The sequence below is a fragment of the Podarcis melisellensis genome (assembly GCF_964234715.1).
Source record: "Podarcis melisellensis genome assembly, chromosome: 12".
NCBI lineage: Eukaryota > Metazoa > Chordata > Lepidosauria > Squamata > Lacertidae > Podarcis > Podarcis melisellensis.
The window spans coordinates 43708161-43725295 of NC_138544.1; the positions used below are offsets into that span (position 1 = coordinate 43708161).

Consider the following 17135-nt stretch of genomic DNA (forward strand, 5'->3'; position numbering starts at 1 on the left):
AAAGTTGGCCTTGATAAATTCTACAGCATTGCAAACTGCCCAGTGTTTTAGGATGAGTTTGATAGACCAGGCTGTGAAAGGATGCCTGGCTTATAATGGAAGACAGTAATCAAAACTCTTCCAGAAAATCTGGATGAATTTCCTGTGAATGAAATAGGGAGGCTATCTCATTCTGCCCAATTTGATTTTCTTTTATTTCCCTTCTCATTCCTGTTCTCTTATTAATCATTTTAGCTACTGCCTTTTTTTCAGACAAGTGTGGTTTCAAGACTGAACTTGGGTTTTTGTTGAGGGTTACCAGGGAAGGTGGTAGAAGTTATGACCCTCTTACACTTTGCTAATCTGGTATTGGGTTGAAATGCACCACAATTAATTCATGATTTTAAAACATCAGTGTGAGATATTTGTCTTGTAGTGTATTGGGTGAATAGGTTTATACATTTTTTAAACCTCTTTGAGAGTTACTGTTACCTCTAAAATTAAGAATAGGTTTTCATTTCATCAGGTTATGGATGAGCTGGAGATTTTACTATTATAGCATTAAAAAAATAATAATATTGCTAATATTTTACACATCTTGCGTTTATGTGTTACTATTCCGAATGTTCTCACTGGAGTAGGATAATAATCCCTAAAATATAAATTCTCTACATAGATTCAAAATAAAACAAAAACTGGTTAATTATCATAGCTAACTGGCCTGAAGATACATTTCCTTTCAGTTGAATCGCTTTTACTAGATATTTATGAATTTCATCCTTTTTACCAGCAGAGGGCATGGTGCAAAGTTCTGTTCTCTTATTCCATGGAAGGGAAAACATTAGGATACTTCTTGCTCATGCAACACCGTATAGGCAACTTTCTCTGAAGCCAGATAGGGTAGGATATTGGTTTGCCTGGAGCCTTTACGTTTGGCATTGTTTCTTAACAAGCGTGCCTGCAGCTAAATATTGTCACACGCCGCTCCAGTCTCCTCTAGTGGTGCAAGATTCCAGGGGGTTGCAGACGTTCTTAACGGGGTCTGTGGGGGCAATGAACCACGGCAGAGACCCAGTTAAAGAGGCTTTGCTCTCCCAAAGGCTCATTTTAGAGGCCTGACCGGGAAGCAATTGTCCCACGTATCTGTGTCTGCCATTCCTGCAGTTAGAAGAGTAGATGCCCCATCAGAAAATCAGAACTGGATGATATAGGTGGAGCAACTTTCAGAGACAGAACCTGCAGCCCAACTTTCCCTTTGGGAGTCTGAAATGAAACATTGCTGCGTTTGCAGGCTGGAGTTCAGAGCACCAGCCAGTCCCATGCCATTCCAACCCTTAAAAGATTGACACACTGAATGAATTTGCTAGTCCTATATAGGATTCCACCTCACCCAGTCCTAACATTTCCCTGGGTATACTTTTTGCTTTGGGCTCCCATTGATCTATTGTGCACCATTTCCTTCTTGGCTTTTCTGCCAGCTGACCATCTTCTGTTGGGTATAAGTAGCTCCTCTCTTCACTGAGCCTGATGTGAACCCACTTTTTACAGGAGCCGAACCATAGCTTAGTGCAAACATGGCTACATACCCTCCAACACTTCTCTGAGGAAAATAGGGATGCCCCATTCCATAATAATTTTACTATTTATATACCACACATCTTACTGGGTTGCCCCAGCCACGCCAGACGGGTCCCTATACAAGATTGCCTTCAGATGGCTTGGAGGTAGGTAACTCCATGCTGTCCAACATTTCTCCAATGAACATAGGGACATCCTAAGGAAAAGTGGGACATTCCAGGATGAAATCAGAAAGTGGGACGGCTTCTCTAAATCAGGGACGTCCCTATAAAATAGGACACTTGGAGCATCTGTGGCTATTATATCTAGATTGCTCCTGCCTGGTCATTCTGCTATGCCACTGTCTTGTGCTAGGCCACAACATGGCTTAGGCTGTTGTCCAAACTCTGGCTTGAGTGTAATAACCATGTACTGTAACCGAGGTTTGCCCCATGGTTTACAACAGGAGTTGGCCCTCTAAATGTTGCTGAACTACAACTCCCATCAGCCCTAGCAAGTGTGGCCTGTGATTAGGGGTGATAACAGTTGTAGTTCAGCAACTTCTGGTGGGTCAGAGTTTCCCCATACCTGCTTTATGGCTTGTGGTTGTGTATTCAGGAGAGCTAAACCACAAACTGGGTTTGAATGACACGGTTTACGTCTGTGCTGCAAATAACCAGGAAGCAGCAAAGTGGCTGTGAGCTCCTCTCCAGGAACATGCACATGTGCATTAAGTCATGGTTTCAGTTTTTGTGACATGCAAACCAGGCCAGTGGTTGCACCTGGGGAAACCGGTCATATATGCCTACTGAATGTCCGCAGCATCATGGAAACTGGGATGGTGCTGGTGTGAGAAGAGCAGAGGGAAAGCTCATCATTATGCTACCCACTTAAAAATGTACACATGGTAAATAGAAGGCTAAGAAACTCCACCTGCAACTTCCTAGTTTGAATACTTGCTGTGAAATACACAAACGCAATTGTCACATGCAGTGATGTGCTCCATGGCCATTTTCTTGATACACAATCCTTGCCCAGAATGCAAGAGGCAGATCATTTATTTCCCAGACTACAACCTGCACAGAACCAAGAAATCAGTACTTCACCCCAATGAGCACGTTCTTCTCTGGTACCAGAAGTCAGGGGACTTTTTACCCGGAAAACCTGTAGAGTTCTGTGTCTCCACCAATGCTCCAACTCTCAGTACTTTTGCCAGCAACAGTGTTCCTTGGGAGTTTGAGACTGAAGGAATGATGGGCGCACATTCTTATATTTTGAGAAAGTTAAGGGTACCAACTCAAAACAAAGAAGGCAAGCTGCAAAGATCCAATAGCTGATAGTCCCCTCAGTGGACATATGCTGCATTGGTTAGTTTAAAAAGCCATACAACTTTGCCATTCTGCTAATACAAACATTGTAGCATTTGGGTCCACATCAGCTGCATCTCTAAACACAAAAGGGAGCAAACCTCTTTTGACACAGCGCACGGAATTGTGCATGCACAATGTTAAACTTTTAAATAGAGAATACTTAATCCACAGTAAGTTCTGTGGTCACAAATGCTAATGGCATTCTCTGCCTAGATGTTCATTGATTAACTCTCTTCCTTACACCAGGGGAGGGAAACCTGTGGCTTGTCAGAGGTTCAGTTACCATCATGCCCAGCCAGCAATGGCCAGTGATCAGGGATGATGGGAGTTCTGGAGCACAGCAGGTTCCCCAAAACTAATCTAAAGAAATCAAAGAGTGGTCAGTGTGTAGGTAGGAAGAGAGTGGTAATTAATATTAATAGTTGTGATTACAGAACTGTAAGCAAAAGGAAGTGAAATGTTTAAAGGGAAACTGTGGTATGTGATTTGAAGCCTCCTCAAGTGTCCAGCTCAGTCCTATTGCTTTTTCACTTGAAAGCAAACCCCATTGATTTGAATGCAGCTTCAGCATATTGCAACTTGACTCTTTTTAAAATAAATTTAAATGCAGACTAATTTAACCTATACATATGAATACAAAAAATCAGATAGTATTCAACTAAGTTTTCCTCAGAGCTGCACCACAGAGATGAATGATTGATTTAATATGTTTACTCTGAGTAGAATTTACTTGTAATACCACACATAGTAAAAATACCCACTAACTAATCCATGCAGCAGCCATGTAAACCTGGATTAGCTTACTGGTGATAAGACAAGTATGCAGTCCTATATACACTTGCCTCGGAATAATCCCGGTTAAACTCAATGAGACCTATATCTGAGTTGACCTGCCTAGGATGGCACTCGCAGGATGTACATGTATATATTATGAAGCCATAATGTGGACTGACACAATTTTCCTACATTAAAGTGAGTTGAATGCAGGGTATTAATCTTATGCGAAGCAAATCTAAAGAAGTGGGGGTGGGAGGTGGGAAGAAGCAGCAAATTATGACTGCCTGTTCTGAAACCAAATGTTAAAATGCACCTAATTCCCTTCATTCTTTTTATCAAGAGTGCATACTATTTAAATTAGCACAAGTCAGTTTTCTGTTCCACTTTGCAACCTTTCTATTCCACTTTGCTTGGGGTTAATTTCCTGTGTGGCCACTAAGCGGCACTGCTCCCTAACTATTCACAGCACATTTCCCACTACTTTTCTAAATTCGTCATTTCCCCAAAGTCGAATTCAACAAGAAACCAACTTGACTAATTAGGAAGAGTGATCTTGAGAAACATCCACTTTGTAGGGTGTTTATAATTTTATCCCATTTGTTTTAACTGTGAGGAGTTCTCCAATGCGGTCATGAACTTTCACAGCTTTCTACAGATTCCTTCAGGCTTGTTTTGTTTTTTTTGCATTGCTTTTTAGCCCAATCTGCTTCCTGGGGAAAAAGCAGTATTTCTTAAAGAACCAACCCACCACCACCTAGATTTGCAACTAATTACAGGAATTTAAAGAAGCTGTAAAGGGCACTTCGCATGTAGAAACACGTGTTGTTGAAATGTGAAATAACCTACAGTCCCACTGTAGTTCAGCCTGGAGAGCTCAGTTGGTTAGAGCATGGTGCTGATAATGCCAAGGTCGCAGGTTCAATCCCCGTATGGGACAGCTGCATATTTCTGCATTTTTGGGGGTGAGACTAGATGATCCTCAGGGTCCCGTCCAACTCTACAGTTCTATGATTCCACCCTCGGGGCTCCTAAGACTTTGAATGACTGACGTGTGGTGAGACAAAAATGGAATTTCTGAGTACTATTCCAGCTAATAAGGAAAAGAACAATTCTGCCAACCAATACAACAGTAACAAAGTTTCTCCAGGCCTTTTGCATTCATGCAGCCACTGATCATATACTACAGAGTAAACCCATTGCAGTCAGTGGGCTTAAGCTAGTCAAGTTTATATATTTCAGTGGGCTTAATCCAAGGATGACTTTACAGTACACTATGTCTTATTTCAGCCTGTAAGACAAAGTGGTGACTACAACTTTCCATCAGCCTTGACCATCAGTCATACTAGCTGGGGCTGATGGGAGTTGGGAGTCCCAAGCATTGGCTACCCCTGCCGTACGTCATTGTGTTGCACTGGATAGACTCTTGAGAGTCCCATGGACTTCATGAAGATCAAACCTATCCATTCTGAAGGAAATCAGCCCCGAGCGCTCACTGGAAGTACAGATCGTGAAGCTGAGGCTCCAATACTTTGGCCATCTCATGAGAAGAGAAGACTCCCTAGAAAAGACCCTGATGTTGGGAAAGATTGAGGGCACAAGGAGAAGGGGACAACAGAGGACGAGATGGTTGGACAGTGTTCTCGAAGCTACCAGGATGAGTTTGACCAAACTGCAGGAGGCAGTGGAAGAGAGGAGTGTCTGGCGTGCTCTGGTCCATGGGGTCACAAAGAGTCGGACATGACTAAACGACAACAACAACATCTCTTGGAAAGAGCACAAGTTGCTCCCCATTTGCTAGAAAATGCACACTCTAAGCTACTTACTGCTTGGACAAGTCAAAGCAACAGCTTCACTCCTCAACCCCCATCTCACTTTAAGAAAAAAATAAAAAATGCTGACTGGGCTATTTTAACTCAACAGGTTGTGTTCTGCTTCAGCAGCTGAAATCACATAGGAGCCAAATAAATAAATTTTCTTTGGACAAAACACATACGGTAAGTTAATTTCCCATCTTAAGTTTTCCCTTATACAGGGAACAATAATCAAATGAGAAAATCCCTGTTTGGGGATTTTTAAAGGAAGGGAAGAGAAATGATGTGTCACACAATGGTAGTTCTGCACTTGCAAGGAATTGATTTGTTAGTGTGGCAGAACTTAGGCTTTGGAACTCCCAGCCCATGGATAATCATTTTACTGAACCTTTTTGGGCACCTACTAGAAACCCTTTTTCTTTAAGCAAACCTACCCAGACACATAATTTAATTATGTTTTTCATAACACTTATTTTAAAACTGATATTATTTTTGGGGGGTGGGATTAGGCTAACTTTTTTTAACATATGGTCTTATTGGTGAATTTAATGTATATTCTATATTTTATGTAAATCACTTGGAGGTTTTGATGGTTAAGTAGTATATAAATCCTGTTTAATAAATAATAATGGGTTGCATTCAACTAAGTTTTACTCAGAGAATACCCATTGAAATTAGTCATGTTTGTTAATTTCAATGGATCTGTTCAAAGTACAACTGAGTTAAATACTGGTAGCATGGAGGCAAATGTGAAAAATATACCAGGGCTACCCTCTCTCACTCAGTGGTGTCAGGGGATTTAATATGTCACCACACTGGGAGAAAACGGAGTAGACCTTCCCTTTTCACAGTTCTGTTTGCAATTGTGGCCTTAAGCAAAATGGCTGCCTAGCACCCAACAGTCCTGGGACAGTTTCGGGGTTTGTTTTTTTACTGCTGACATGCCCTCTGATCCATTGAGCATGTATTCTAGAAGATATAACAGAAGCCACAGGCATACAAATATGAAGCAGAATATAGCTTTTTGTGTATTGAAACGTTGGTTCTAAAACAAATATTGTAGTGCTGGAATTTCAAGCACTGAAGACTTCCCTTCACTCACACACACACACACACACACAATGTCGTGTTGGTAATAGTTCTCCTCTGGTTCAATTAGTGGCTATAGAGAAGAATTTTGTTCTCCACAAAAAGAAATGCTTTAAATTGAAGCAATTGTAAGAAGACCACCTGTAGAGTATTCATGGATTACTCTACCTCCCCCCCCCCCACCTTTATAATACTCTAAAACGTGGGCCTTACTGCCTGCAGTCTGACTAACAATGCTAGGAAAATCTGTTTAAAAGGCTGTTCTCTCCTTTTCCTCTGGTGTTCACAAACTGTTACAAGTCTCCCTTAAAAAAAAAAAAGAACGAAAAAGCAAACCCCACATTCTTTTTAATTGAAGGACTCCGTGGTGGCCAATTGGTCTGCAACAAGAGAGTCTGGGCAGGAGGTGGGATTTTTGGGGGGGGGAAAAGAAAAGAAAGCCACACCACACACTCCTATGCAGTACATTTAGAGAAAAGATCAAAGTTTTTCCCCAATCACAAAAGGAACCAGGATCCTGACAGATTAACCCTATTCATTTAGTTCCTCTTTAAAAGGAGATGTTCTGAGCCACTGGTGTAGACAGGTAAAAAGTTCAGCTTCCCCCAACCCAGGCATTCTGCTAATTCCACCGCCTCTTACCCCAATCAATTAGCTTTAGCCTTGACAAGGACAGTCTCCCAGAAGGGAGATATCTATCCCTAAGTGCTCCCCCCCCGCCACTCAAAAAAATAAAATAAATGCTTCTGACAATTCTCAGCTTACTTTTCTTCCCTAAACCAGCTTTAGCAATTCTGCCTCAGCCTGCAGAAGGGGCAGGTGCTGATCACCCCAACAAGCATGGACAAAAACAGGCAAAATGGAGCATGCAGGTCTCTCGCATTCCTAAAGCAACATTCATTGGGCAGAAGTCAAAACAAAGCAGCCAAGAGAGACGAATACCCGGCCCTTGTTTATATTCCTTGTGACAGGGCAGCAAACGGCTGCAAGAGAATTGATGGCCCACAAGGAAGGTCTCGAGTCTCCAGTACATCTGCTCTAAAGGAGACCTGAAAAGTCTCTGGGAGGAAGCAGTTTGGAGTACCACTCTGGAATGGTTCCCTTTCTCTTTTTTTCCTCACCATAGCGAGTATCGAGTTTTGCATCCACCCTGAGGATTTTCTGCTGTTTAAAAAGCAAAGCTCTGAGGCAAAATACCTCAGCTGCCCCTCCCAGCCTGCCTCAGATTTCAGAAGGCACTATTCAAAAGCAAACTACTTGTAGATTGGGAACCTTTGTATACTTTTGAGTTAACAAGGCTGCTCCCCATTGTCAAATCATACTCAGCTCCAGAGTTGGCAATGAATCTTAAAGGAGAAAGAACATGGGCCCTCCAGAGGTTGCTGAATTACAACTCCCATGAGCCCCCATCAGCATTGCCAGTGGTCAGGAATGTTGGGAGATGTAGTCCAACAGCATATGGAGAAACCATAGGCTCCCTATCCTTGTCTTTTAACAGCTGTTCAAACTACATCCCCCACCAACCCTGGCCATTAGCATGCTTGCTGGGGCTGATGGGAGTTGTAGTTCATTAACAGCTAGAGGACCAAAGGTCCCCCACACCTTTCTTAGAGGAACACTAAAGCACAGGATGGAGAATCAGTGGCACTTCAGATGTTGCTGGACTCCAGTTTCCATCTTTCCTGACCAGGCTGGCTGGGGCTGATGGGAGTTGGACAGCAACATCTGGACTGCCACTGATTCTCCAACCCTGACTTAGAGGGCCATTTAAATCTTGAAGGTGCAAACCCTAGACCCCTTTAAGCCTCCCATGATTTTTTCCTAGTCAACTCTGCTCTTAGATGATATGCAAAATTTCACACTTACTCCAGAGTCAACCCACAGGAATAATCAGGGCATTGATAGGGGGATGTTTCCCCTCCCAAACAGATCATTTATCATTATTTTATTGACAAAATAGAATACTCAAATATTTGCTCTTAAGAGGGAGCAGTTGGTGGTAAGCCTCTAAACTTTTTTCTTTTTACAAAAAAAATTTACAGACTGTAAAGCATTTGGGTTATATACATATCTTACACATTTTGTACAAGGTACCAAATAATTATATAAATACATCTTTTAACATAGGAAACCCGTATTTATTTGGGGTGTATAATTAAGACACAACTTGAATGTGTTTAAGGCATCTGCCAGTTTGTTCATTTGATTTTTGTTTTTTAAAAAAGAAAGTCATTTTGTTTTTGTTTTTTAAAAAGAAAGTTCCCCAAACCCTGCAGTCCTATCATAGACACCTGCTGCTTTGATGTCACCTTCTGAGTTTGAAAGCAGGAGAAAAAGCAAAGCAGGGGGAACCCCACCCAACAACCAAGAGGACTCCCGCCAGTCCAAGGAGCGTCTCAAGACAGTCCTTTGCTTTGGGAGGCTGGTGCCTTGAAGTATGGAGCACGTGACTAGACAAGGAGTGTAGGAAGGGGGCTGAGGAGGAGCTGGCCTGGCACTTGACAGCCTCCAGCAGCTGTATCCGTCCTGCACCTGGAGAGGCCACTGAGAAGCTTGGGAATGAAGGGGAGGTGGGAATGATATAGTCAGCTTCACCCTCTCCCCACCTGTCCCCAAGAACTCCATCTTTTACACCTGGGACAAGGGCATCTGTTTTGGATAGGAGACTGAGCTGGCGGTGCCAGACCTCCACGTTAAGCCGGTGCTGACGTCGCTGTACATGGACCCCGCTCCGCCCCCCAGTCCCCCCACCGCAGCGGCAGTCACCATGCCCCCTCCGCCGCCGCCAACCGCTCCAATGCTCCCTGCCGCCACTGCGGCGGCGGTCCCCTTGCTGGCCCAGCAGCAACGGGTGCAGAGCGCCTTCCAGGACTCCAGAGTCTTGCCGGACCAGACCCACACTCCGGACGTGATGCCCACCACCAGGCACATGAAGTACTTGAGCATAAAGACCGCGTAGTCCGGCCGGCGTGCCTGGTCGGGCTGCTGGTCCCGCAGGCAAGGGCAGTTGTGCGTGGCCTCCCAGCGGGGGCGGTTGTGCTGCTCGTAGAAGAGGCAGGCCACCACGCTGGCGGCCGGGACCGTGTAGAGGACGGTGAAGAGGCCCAGGCGGATCATGAGCTTCTCCAGCTTGTGTGTCTTGGTGGGGCCCCCTTGCTGCTTGATGACGCTGCGGATGCGGAAGAGCGAGACGAAGCCCGCCAGCAGGAACATGGAGCCGATGGCCAGGTATATCAGCAAGGGGGCCAGCACAAAGCCCCGCAAGTTCTCCAGGCTCTGGTTGCCCACATAGCAGATGCCTGCCACGGGGTCCCCGTCCACCGAGCTGAGAGCCAGCACGGCAATGGACTTGACGCTGGGCAGCAGCCAGGCGGCCAGGTGGAAGTACTGCGCATAGCCCGCTATGGCTTCGTTGCCCCACTTCATGCCGGCCGCCAGGAACCAGGTGAGCGACAGGATGACCCACCAGATGGAGCTGGCCATGCCAAAGAAGTACACCAGCAGGAAGACCACCGTGCACAGGGCAGGGCCAGTGCTCTCATAGCGCACGTGCTCCGCCACGGCTAGTTCCGGCTGCAGCTCCGCAGCGCCCCCTGCCGCCCCGCGCCCTCCGACTGCCGCAGCTGCTCCTGCAGCGCCCCCGCCGGCGCCCGCCGGCACTGCACCCGCCGCCGCGCCGCCGCTGCAAGCCACTTTCTCGTGGCCGGCGACGAGGCGCACCAGGTAGCCCAAGGAGACGAAGAGGTAGCAGGCGGCCAGGAAGATGATGGGCCGCTCGGGGTACTTGAAGCGCTCCATGTCGATGAGGAAGGTGGAGACGGTGGCGAAAGTGGAGATGAAGCACAGGATGGACCACAGGCCGATCCAGAAGGCGGTGAAGGCGCGCTCGTCGGGGCTGAAGTAGGGGTTGTGGCAGGGCAGCGCGCAGTTGGCGATCTGGCCGGTCTTGACGCGGTTGTAGAGCGGGTGGCGCTCGCTGGACACGGAGACCATGGGCGCGCGGCACTGGCAGCCCGGCTCGCACGGCGCCGGAGGCCGGGCCTTGCGCAGGGGCGGCTCGGCGGGCGGCGGCAGCGGCGGCGGAGGGACGGCCGCGCCGGGGATCCTGGCGCCGCCGCCGGCGGGCTTGCGGTGCGGCGGCTTGGGCTGCGGGGGCGGCGGCGCGGCGGTGGCCAGCTCGGTGCGGTTGTAGTCCATGCAGAGCGTGTCCTGGTTGCCCTGCTCGGGCAGGCGGTCGCAGCGCATGCGGTCGGGCCAGGCGAAGCCGTACTGGCGCATGAGGGGCGCGCAGCCGGCCTTGGCCCGCTCGCACACGCTGCGGCACGGCGGCAGCGGCTTCTTGTAGTCGTCCAGGCAGATGGGCGTGTACATGCTGCACAGGAAGAAGCGCAGGTCCGCCGAGCACTGGATCTCCACCAGGGGCCAGAACTGGTGCACCTCCAGCCCCGCCTCGTCCTGCGTGTCGTGGTTGAACTGGTTGGGCATGTACGTGTAGTTGTAGCCGATGCCTTTGCACAGGGGCACCGTGATCTCCTGGCAAGACAGCTCCTTGGCCGACGACGCCGACGCGGACGAAGAAGACGCCGAAGAGGACGACGACGACGCGGCGGCGGCGGCGGCTGCAGCCGCGGCGGCAGAAGCGGCCGAGGCGGCGCACCTAGAGCGCGGCAGCCCCGGCGACCAAGCCGGCAGCAAGAGCGGGAGGAAAGCCACGGCCAACAGGTAACTGCGCTCCATGCTCGGCCCGGAGCGGCGGCGGCGGCGGGTCCAGGCAGACTCCTCGGGCGCCGAACGAGCCAGCCACGCCGGTCCTCCTCCTCCTGCTGCTGCCGCTGCCAAGCCGATCTCCTCCTCCGCCGCTGCTTCGGGCGCCACCTCTCCAAGCTCCAGCTCGCCTCGCCGCCTCCTTCCCGCGAAGCAAGTGCGCCCTCTGGCCCGGCAGAAGCGGCGGCTCGGGGGATCCCCCGCCGCTTTGGGGCGCCGCCTGCTCCTTCCCTTCTCGGCTCAGTCCGCTTCCCGCCGTCTCGCGTTCATCTCTTCCCCGCTCGGCTTTGTCGCAAGGACGGGATCGGCGGCGGCTGCTGCTGCTCGCTTCCCGCAACTTTCCCCCAGCCGTGCAGTGTCAAGATGGCTGAGGAGCCCCGAAAGCTGCGGCGGCGTTCCGCGCGCTCTCCGCGCTTCCCGGGAGATCGCCGGTCCCCCTGCGCCCAGCGAGTCGCCTTCCAGATCCCCGAGCAGCTGCGGGAGACTTGCAGCGCTCGCTCGCTCCCGAAGAAGCGCTGCCACCTGAGAAAGAGAGAGAGGCTCGCGGAGCGGCAGTGGCGGCGGCGGCAGCAGCCCCGCCAGTCCCTTTGGCACAACTTCTCGCTCGCTCCAGCTCCAGCAGCGCCAATCCGGTGGCCGCGCTCTCAGGGATATTTATAGAGGAGGATGCCAGGCCCCGCCTCGCCTGTCCCAGCTACCTATCACGAGGGCTCCGGGCGGGGAACAGGGACCCCGACCCAGCAGGCTCGCTTAAGGTGGAGCGGGTTTCGCACCGGGGTGGGAAGGCGACTGCCGCTGCTGGCCCTTTAAGGCCCTGGGCTCGCTCTCGGTTCCTCGGTGTTTTTTTTCTTTTTAAAAAAGTGTAAATGTCCCGCTTTAACACTTTGGCAGGTAAGTTGCATAAAAAAGGGTTTCTGGTCCAAACAACACCCAAGCTAAACACCCGTTCCCAGTCCTATAGTGGCTAGTATTCAATTCACATATAATAAAAACGAAGATTTCTTCCCCAGAAGTTCTGTGTTACATTGTTAGTGGGGCTTATAAAAACACTTTTCCCCAGGCTTGAAATACTTGAGCTCAGCAGGGGCGCATGCAACAGCGTTTCCTTTTAGTTAATAAACAGTGTTGCAAACAGGTGTCCTGTGTGTCTTCGTGCAAATTCTGCATCCGAGGCACTCCCTTGGGAATATTATGGGAATGGGATGAGGCGCTGCTTCAAATGGCATCTATCTAGCTGGAGCGGCTAATGGTAGCAACTGCTGCTGCTGGCTTTGCTATGCAGATTTCACTGAGATGTGGAGAACCAGTACGTTTTGGTCTGGGTGGGTTGGCAGCAGGTGGCACCAGTTTATTCATTGCCTTCCCTGCCAGGTTCAGCAAATATTCATCCTTCAGGCCGTTTCTCTCCCTCTCCCTTCAAATCTTGGCAGTCGCCTTTTATATTATGTATTTATTTAATATGGACTTGCCTATCCCACTCAAAGGGACATGGGTGGCGCTGTGGTCTAAACCACTGAGCCTCTTGGGCTTGCTAATCGAAAGTTCGGTGGTTCGAATCCCCGCGATGGAGTGAGCTCCCGTTGCTCGGTCCCTGCTCCTGCCAACCTAGCAGTTTGAAAGCACGTCAAGTGCAAGTAGATAAATAGGTGCCGCTCCAGTGGGAAGGTAAATGGCATTTCTGTGCGCTGCTCTGGTTTTGCTAGAAACGGCTTAGTCATGCTGGCCACACGACCTGGAAAAACTGTCTGCAGACAAATGTCAGCTCCCTCGGCCAATAAAGCGAGATGAGCGCGCAACCCCAGAGTCGTTCACGATAGGACTTCACTGTCAGGGGTCCTTTACCTTTTTTTTATCCCCCTCCAACCCCTTACTGTAAGTGGGGAATCTTCTTCATCCCCATCTCTGTAAGCATAAGGCTCTTAATCTCAGGGTTGTGGATTCGAGCCCCACATTGGGCAAAAAGATCCCTGCATTGCAGGGGCTTGGACCAGATGACCCTTGTGGTCCCTTGCAACTCTACAATTCCATGATGCTACACACAGCCCTGGAGGCTGCATTGCCCAGGAGACTAATTTCTACGCACATTGGTGTCCTCCATCCAAGACAGGCAAGAGGGCATCATCAAAGGACACTTTCCAGCCAGGGAAACCACCTGGGGGTGCAAAGTGAAGGACTAGTGAAGGGGTGGGGCTTGGGGAGAGTCCAGCCAGCCAGACCGAGAGGTATGGAGGGTCACATTCACCCCTGGGCCTGAGATGCCTTGTCCCTGGACCTCTACAAAAACCCCTCTTCCTACTCTCCTTAGCTAATTGCACCATTTCCACTGTCACAGTTTGGGCTCTGGGCTTAATGGTCTTCCAACTCTTCCCTGGGTGGCAATGTGTGTTGGTTCGCTCATTTCAAAAGTTGGCAAGCCAACCAGTCCTACTGTGCTTAGGGATTATCCTGCCCGATCCACTGAGTTGGGGACCCTGGTCTTTGGCCCCGAAGTCCTGCCCTTACGGCACCACAGACAGCTAAACCTAAGTGTGTGTATTCTGACTCTGTCTCTTCTTGCATCCATCCTCTCTTGTCTCTCCTGGTCTGAATTTTGGATTGTAAGCTTATTGGGGCAGAGACCCTGACTTGGATGTTAAGCGTTTTGTTCATTAATGGCATAGCATCTTTTTGCTATGTCAATTTCCTTCAGAGGCCAGGAAGCAACAATAGAGCAAGTGTGTTGTTTAGTATGTGTACCAAGCAAATTGTGCACTTAACAAGTTTGAAATGGGATTTACTTTTGCTTAATGGGTTTATCATGCAGGCGCAAGGGATCTCATGTGCTCCCATGATAAGCCCATTAAGCAGACACAAATCCCATCTATTTTGATGGCACTTATCTTCCACTACAGATAATGTTTTGCAAGTGTGCTTAAATGGGCCCCCCACTTCTAAACTTTTTCTCCATTTGCTTCCCTGCTGACCCACCACTTATCTGCCTAACCAGTGAGTAAGCAGAGATCATTGCACACAGAGATGTGTCTCCCATTGCTGCACTGAATAACTGAGGAAAAAGTTTGCCAAAATAACTTTCAACAGGAGTGCTGCCCTTTTCTTCCCCTTACCTCCATATTCTTGCCTGCTTTCAGTCTCACTCACTAGTGAGCTTAGGGTTTGACAGCTGCTCCATCCAGATAGGGGCAGGGGAAGAACAGCAAGAGGGAGTTAACAAGACCTGTCTGCCTGCTTGCCCCAGGCAGTGACCCAAAGCCCAGGAACTATGAAGCGCCTTATTTCAGCAGCTGCAAAATGGTTCTGCTCAGAGTCTCAAACACAGAGGGAAGTTGCATGGGAAGGTAGGTGCTTGTACCAAGTCAGGCCAACAGTTCATCAAGCTCAGTACAGTCTAGGGTTTCAGACAGTGAACATCCCCAGTTCTGCCTGGAGATGCTGTGGCCTGAATCTGGGACCTCCTGTGTCCAAAGCAGATGTCCTACCACTTAGCTATGGCCCTTCCATACAAGGGCACTTTTAGGATGAATTGACCATCTTCTGGCCACTGGCAGCAGCAGATCATACATGGAGTCGTACTGCACACTTTGACAACTCTGGAAGTAAAACATATCATTCATTCACAAACAAACAAACAAACAAACAAACAAACAAACAAACAAACAAACGGGAGCTCTTATATTAGATCAGACCACTAGTCTTATCTATCTTGGTTCTGACTGGCAGTAGCTCTCTGGGATCTTGGGAAAGCTTTTTTTTCTAGTCCAGCCCCCTGAGATCTATTTTAATCCAAGAAATGAGATGTGGAACATTGGACCATTGAACATACTCCAGCATAGAGCTTTGGACTTTCCACAAGTGTTGGTTCCTTCAGTGTGAATAGAAGGGAGCCTGCAGAGCTAGCAAGGGTTAGGCAAATTCCACATCAGGCACCATTAGGAAAGGGGTCAAAAATGCCAATATTGTCACATGTCTACAGTGCGGCCACACTGGGAATACTGCTATTCTGGTTGCCACACCTCAACAAGGATATAATGGAGCTGGGAAAGGGCCACTGAAAGCATCAAAGGGATGGAGAAACATCTGGGGCTTTGCAGCTTAGAGAAAAGATGCGTAAGGGGTGCATGAAAGAGCTGTGTAAAATTGGGCATGGCACGAACAAGGTTCTGGGCCATCATGTTACTATGTCCTTGGGTCATCTGAAGTAGATAAATGTTGAGAGACTGAAAATACATTGTCCTATGCCATAGTTAAAGGAGGGAATTGCAAGCTGTACTGGTGGCCACCAGCCTGGATGGGTTTAAAGGGGGAATTAAACAAATTCATGGCCACCAACAGCTACATGATTGTTATATATTAAATCCGGGATCAGAGAAAGGATGCTCCGATTACTGGGGACCGTGAGCATGAGAGTGTTATGTCCTATTGTGGGCTTCCCATGGGTTTCTCATTGGTCTCTGGGAGAAGCATGCTTGACTTGATGAGCCTTTGCTCTGGTGCCATGGAGCTTATGGGATGAGGATATATAAACCCCCAATGCAGAGATATATTCTAAATATATTTTGCATACACCATGAGGACTAGAAACTGAATTTTTACATCCCCTCCATTTTATCACATGAGTGCTACATATGAAAACATCATGGGTCCATGGTGTGGAAGAGCTGATGGATGCTCCTGATCTGAAGTGACCTAGTGAAAACACAGTAAAAAGAAGAACAAATCTTCATCCTCAGAGCTACATCCCTCTCTGGCACAAACAGATGCACATGGTCAGATTGCAGCGGACAGCATGAATAAGCCTAGAAGAAGGATACAAATGTGGCTTTGCACACTTAATGGGTTATTGGTTGCTATTCAAATTAATTTTAGTAGGGGTGTGTGTGTTTTAAGAGGGGATCCATAACTAGGAGCATAGTGACAGAAAGCTTGCGTGCCAATGGAGGAAGTATTTGCCTTCAGAAGTTTTACAAAGGTTGAGCACATGATTAAGGGTGCGATCCAACCCCACCTTTGGCAAATAAATGAAATAAAAATTGGAAGCAAAGTATCACAAATGGAAGGGTTAAATGCTGAGTAACAGGTTAGATACTGAAACCCCAAGATCATAACTGTCTTAGCCATTAAAAAAGGAGTGGGATTACAACACTTTTCAGCCCCAGCCAGCATGTGCAATGGTCAGAGATTATGGGAACTGCAGTTCAGAAATATTTTTAAAAGGCCACAGGTTACTTACCACCCCCACTTTAAAAATAGCCCCAACCCACATTAAGCCCAAATGGTGGCCTTAGGTTTCTTTGGGGATCATTTCCAGAGTCCTGAAAGAGAAGAGCTTTGCTGTCTGTCTGTCTGTCTGTCTCTCACATGCAGATCTGGATCCAGACAAGTAGAGGCCTCAAGCACTGAAAAGTGTATGGCCCTAGACCTTTTGCCATTCAAAATAAAAGCAATAATATACTGTGAAATAAAAATTTAAAATAAAACACGGATTTATTGCAGCACATAACAGGAGCTGATTTTCCCACATTATTTCCATCTGGGTTAGTAGGACGCCTCCTGGTTTTGTTGGGAATAAGTATCATAGAATTGCAAAATTTGGAAGGGACCACAAGGGACATCTAGTCCAACCTCCTGCAATGCAGGACTCTTTTGCTCAACGTGGGGTTCAAACCCACGACTTTGAGATTAAGAGTCTTTTAGCAGAGAAAAGCAGGCAGAGCGTGCAGTGGAGTTCTGATTCCACCCCACGCCCCAGAAACGCCACCTTTCATGTTTTTTATTTTTATTTTTTTGGAAA

The 17135-nt window shown here is 48.0% G+C and overlaps 1 protein-coding gene across 1 annotated transcript; it reads right to left on the minus strand.

Moving 5' to 3' along the window:
- Nucleotides 1-8511: 8511 nt before the first annotated feature.
- On the minus strand, nucleotides 8512-11453 carry FZD8 (frizzled class receptor 8). Its single transcript, XM_081931725.1, has one exon. It carries the CDS (start codon nucleotides 11318-11320, stop codon nucleotides 9212-9214), a length of 2109 nt encoding a protein of 702 aa, XP_081787851.1. The 5' UTR covers nucleotides 11321-11453; the 3' UTR covers nucleotides 8512-9211.
- Between the last annotated feature and the right edge of the window lie 5682 nt (nucleotides 11454-17135).

What these genes read in the sequence shown, in the direction of transcription:
- FZD8 (XM_081931725.1), bottom strand. Translation starts at nt 11,320, where the DNA reads ATGGAGCGCAGTTACCTGTTGGCCGTGGCTTTCCTCCCGCTCTTGCTG.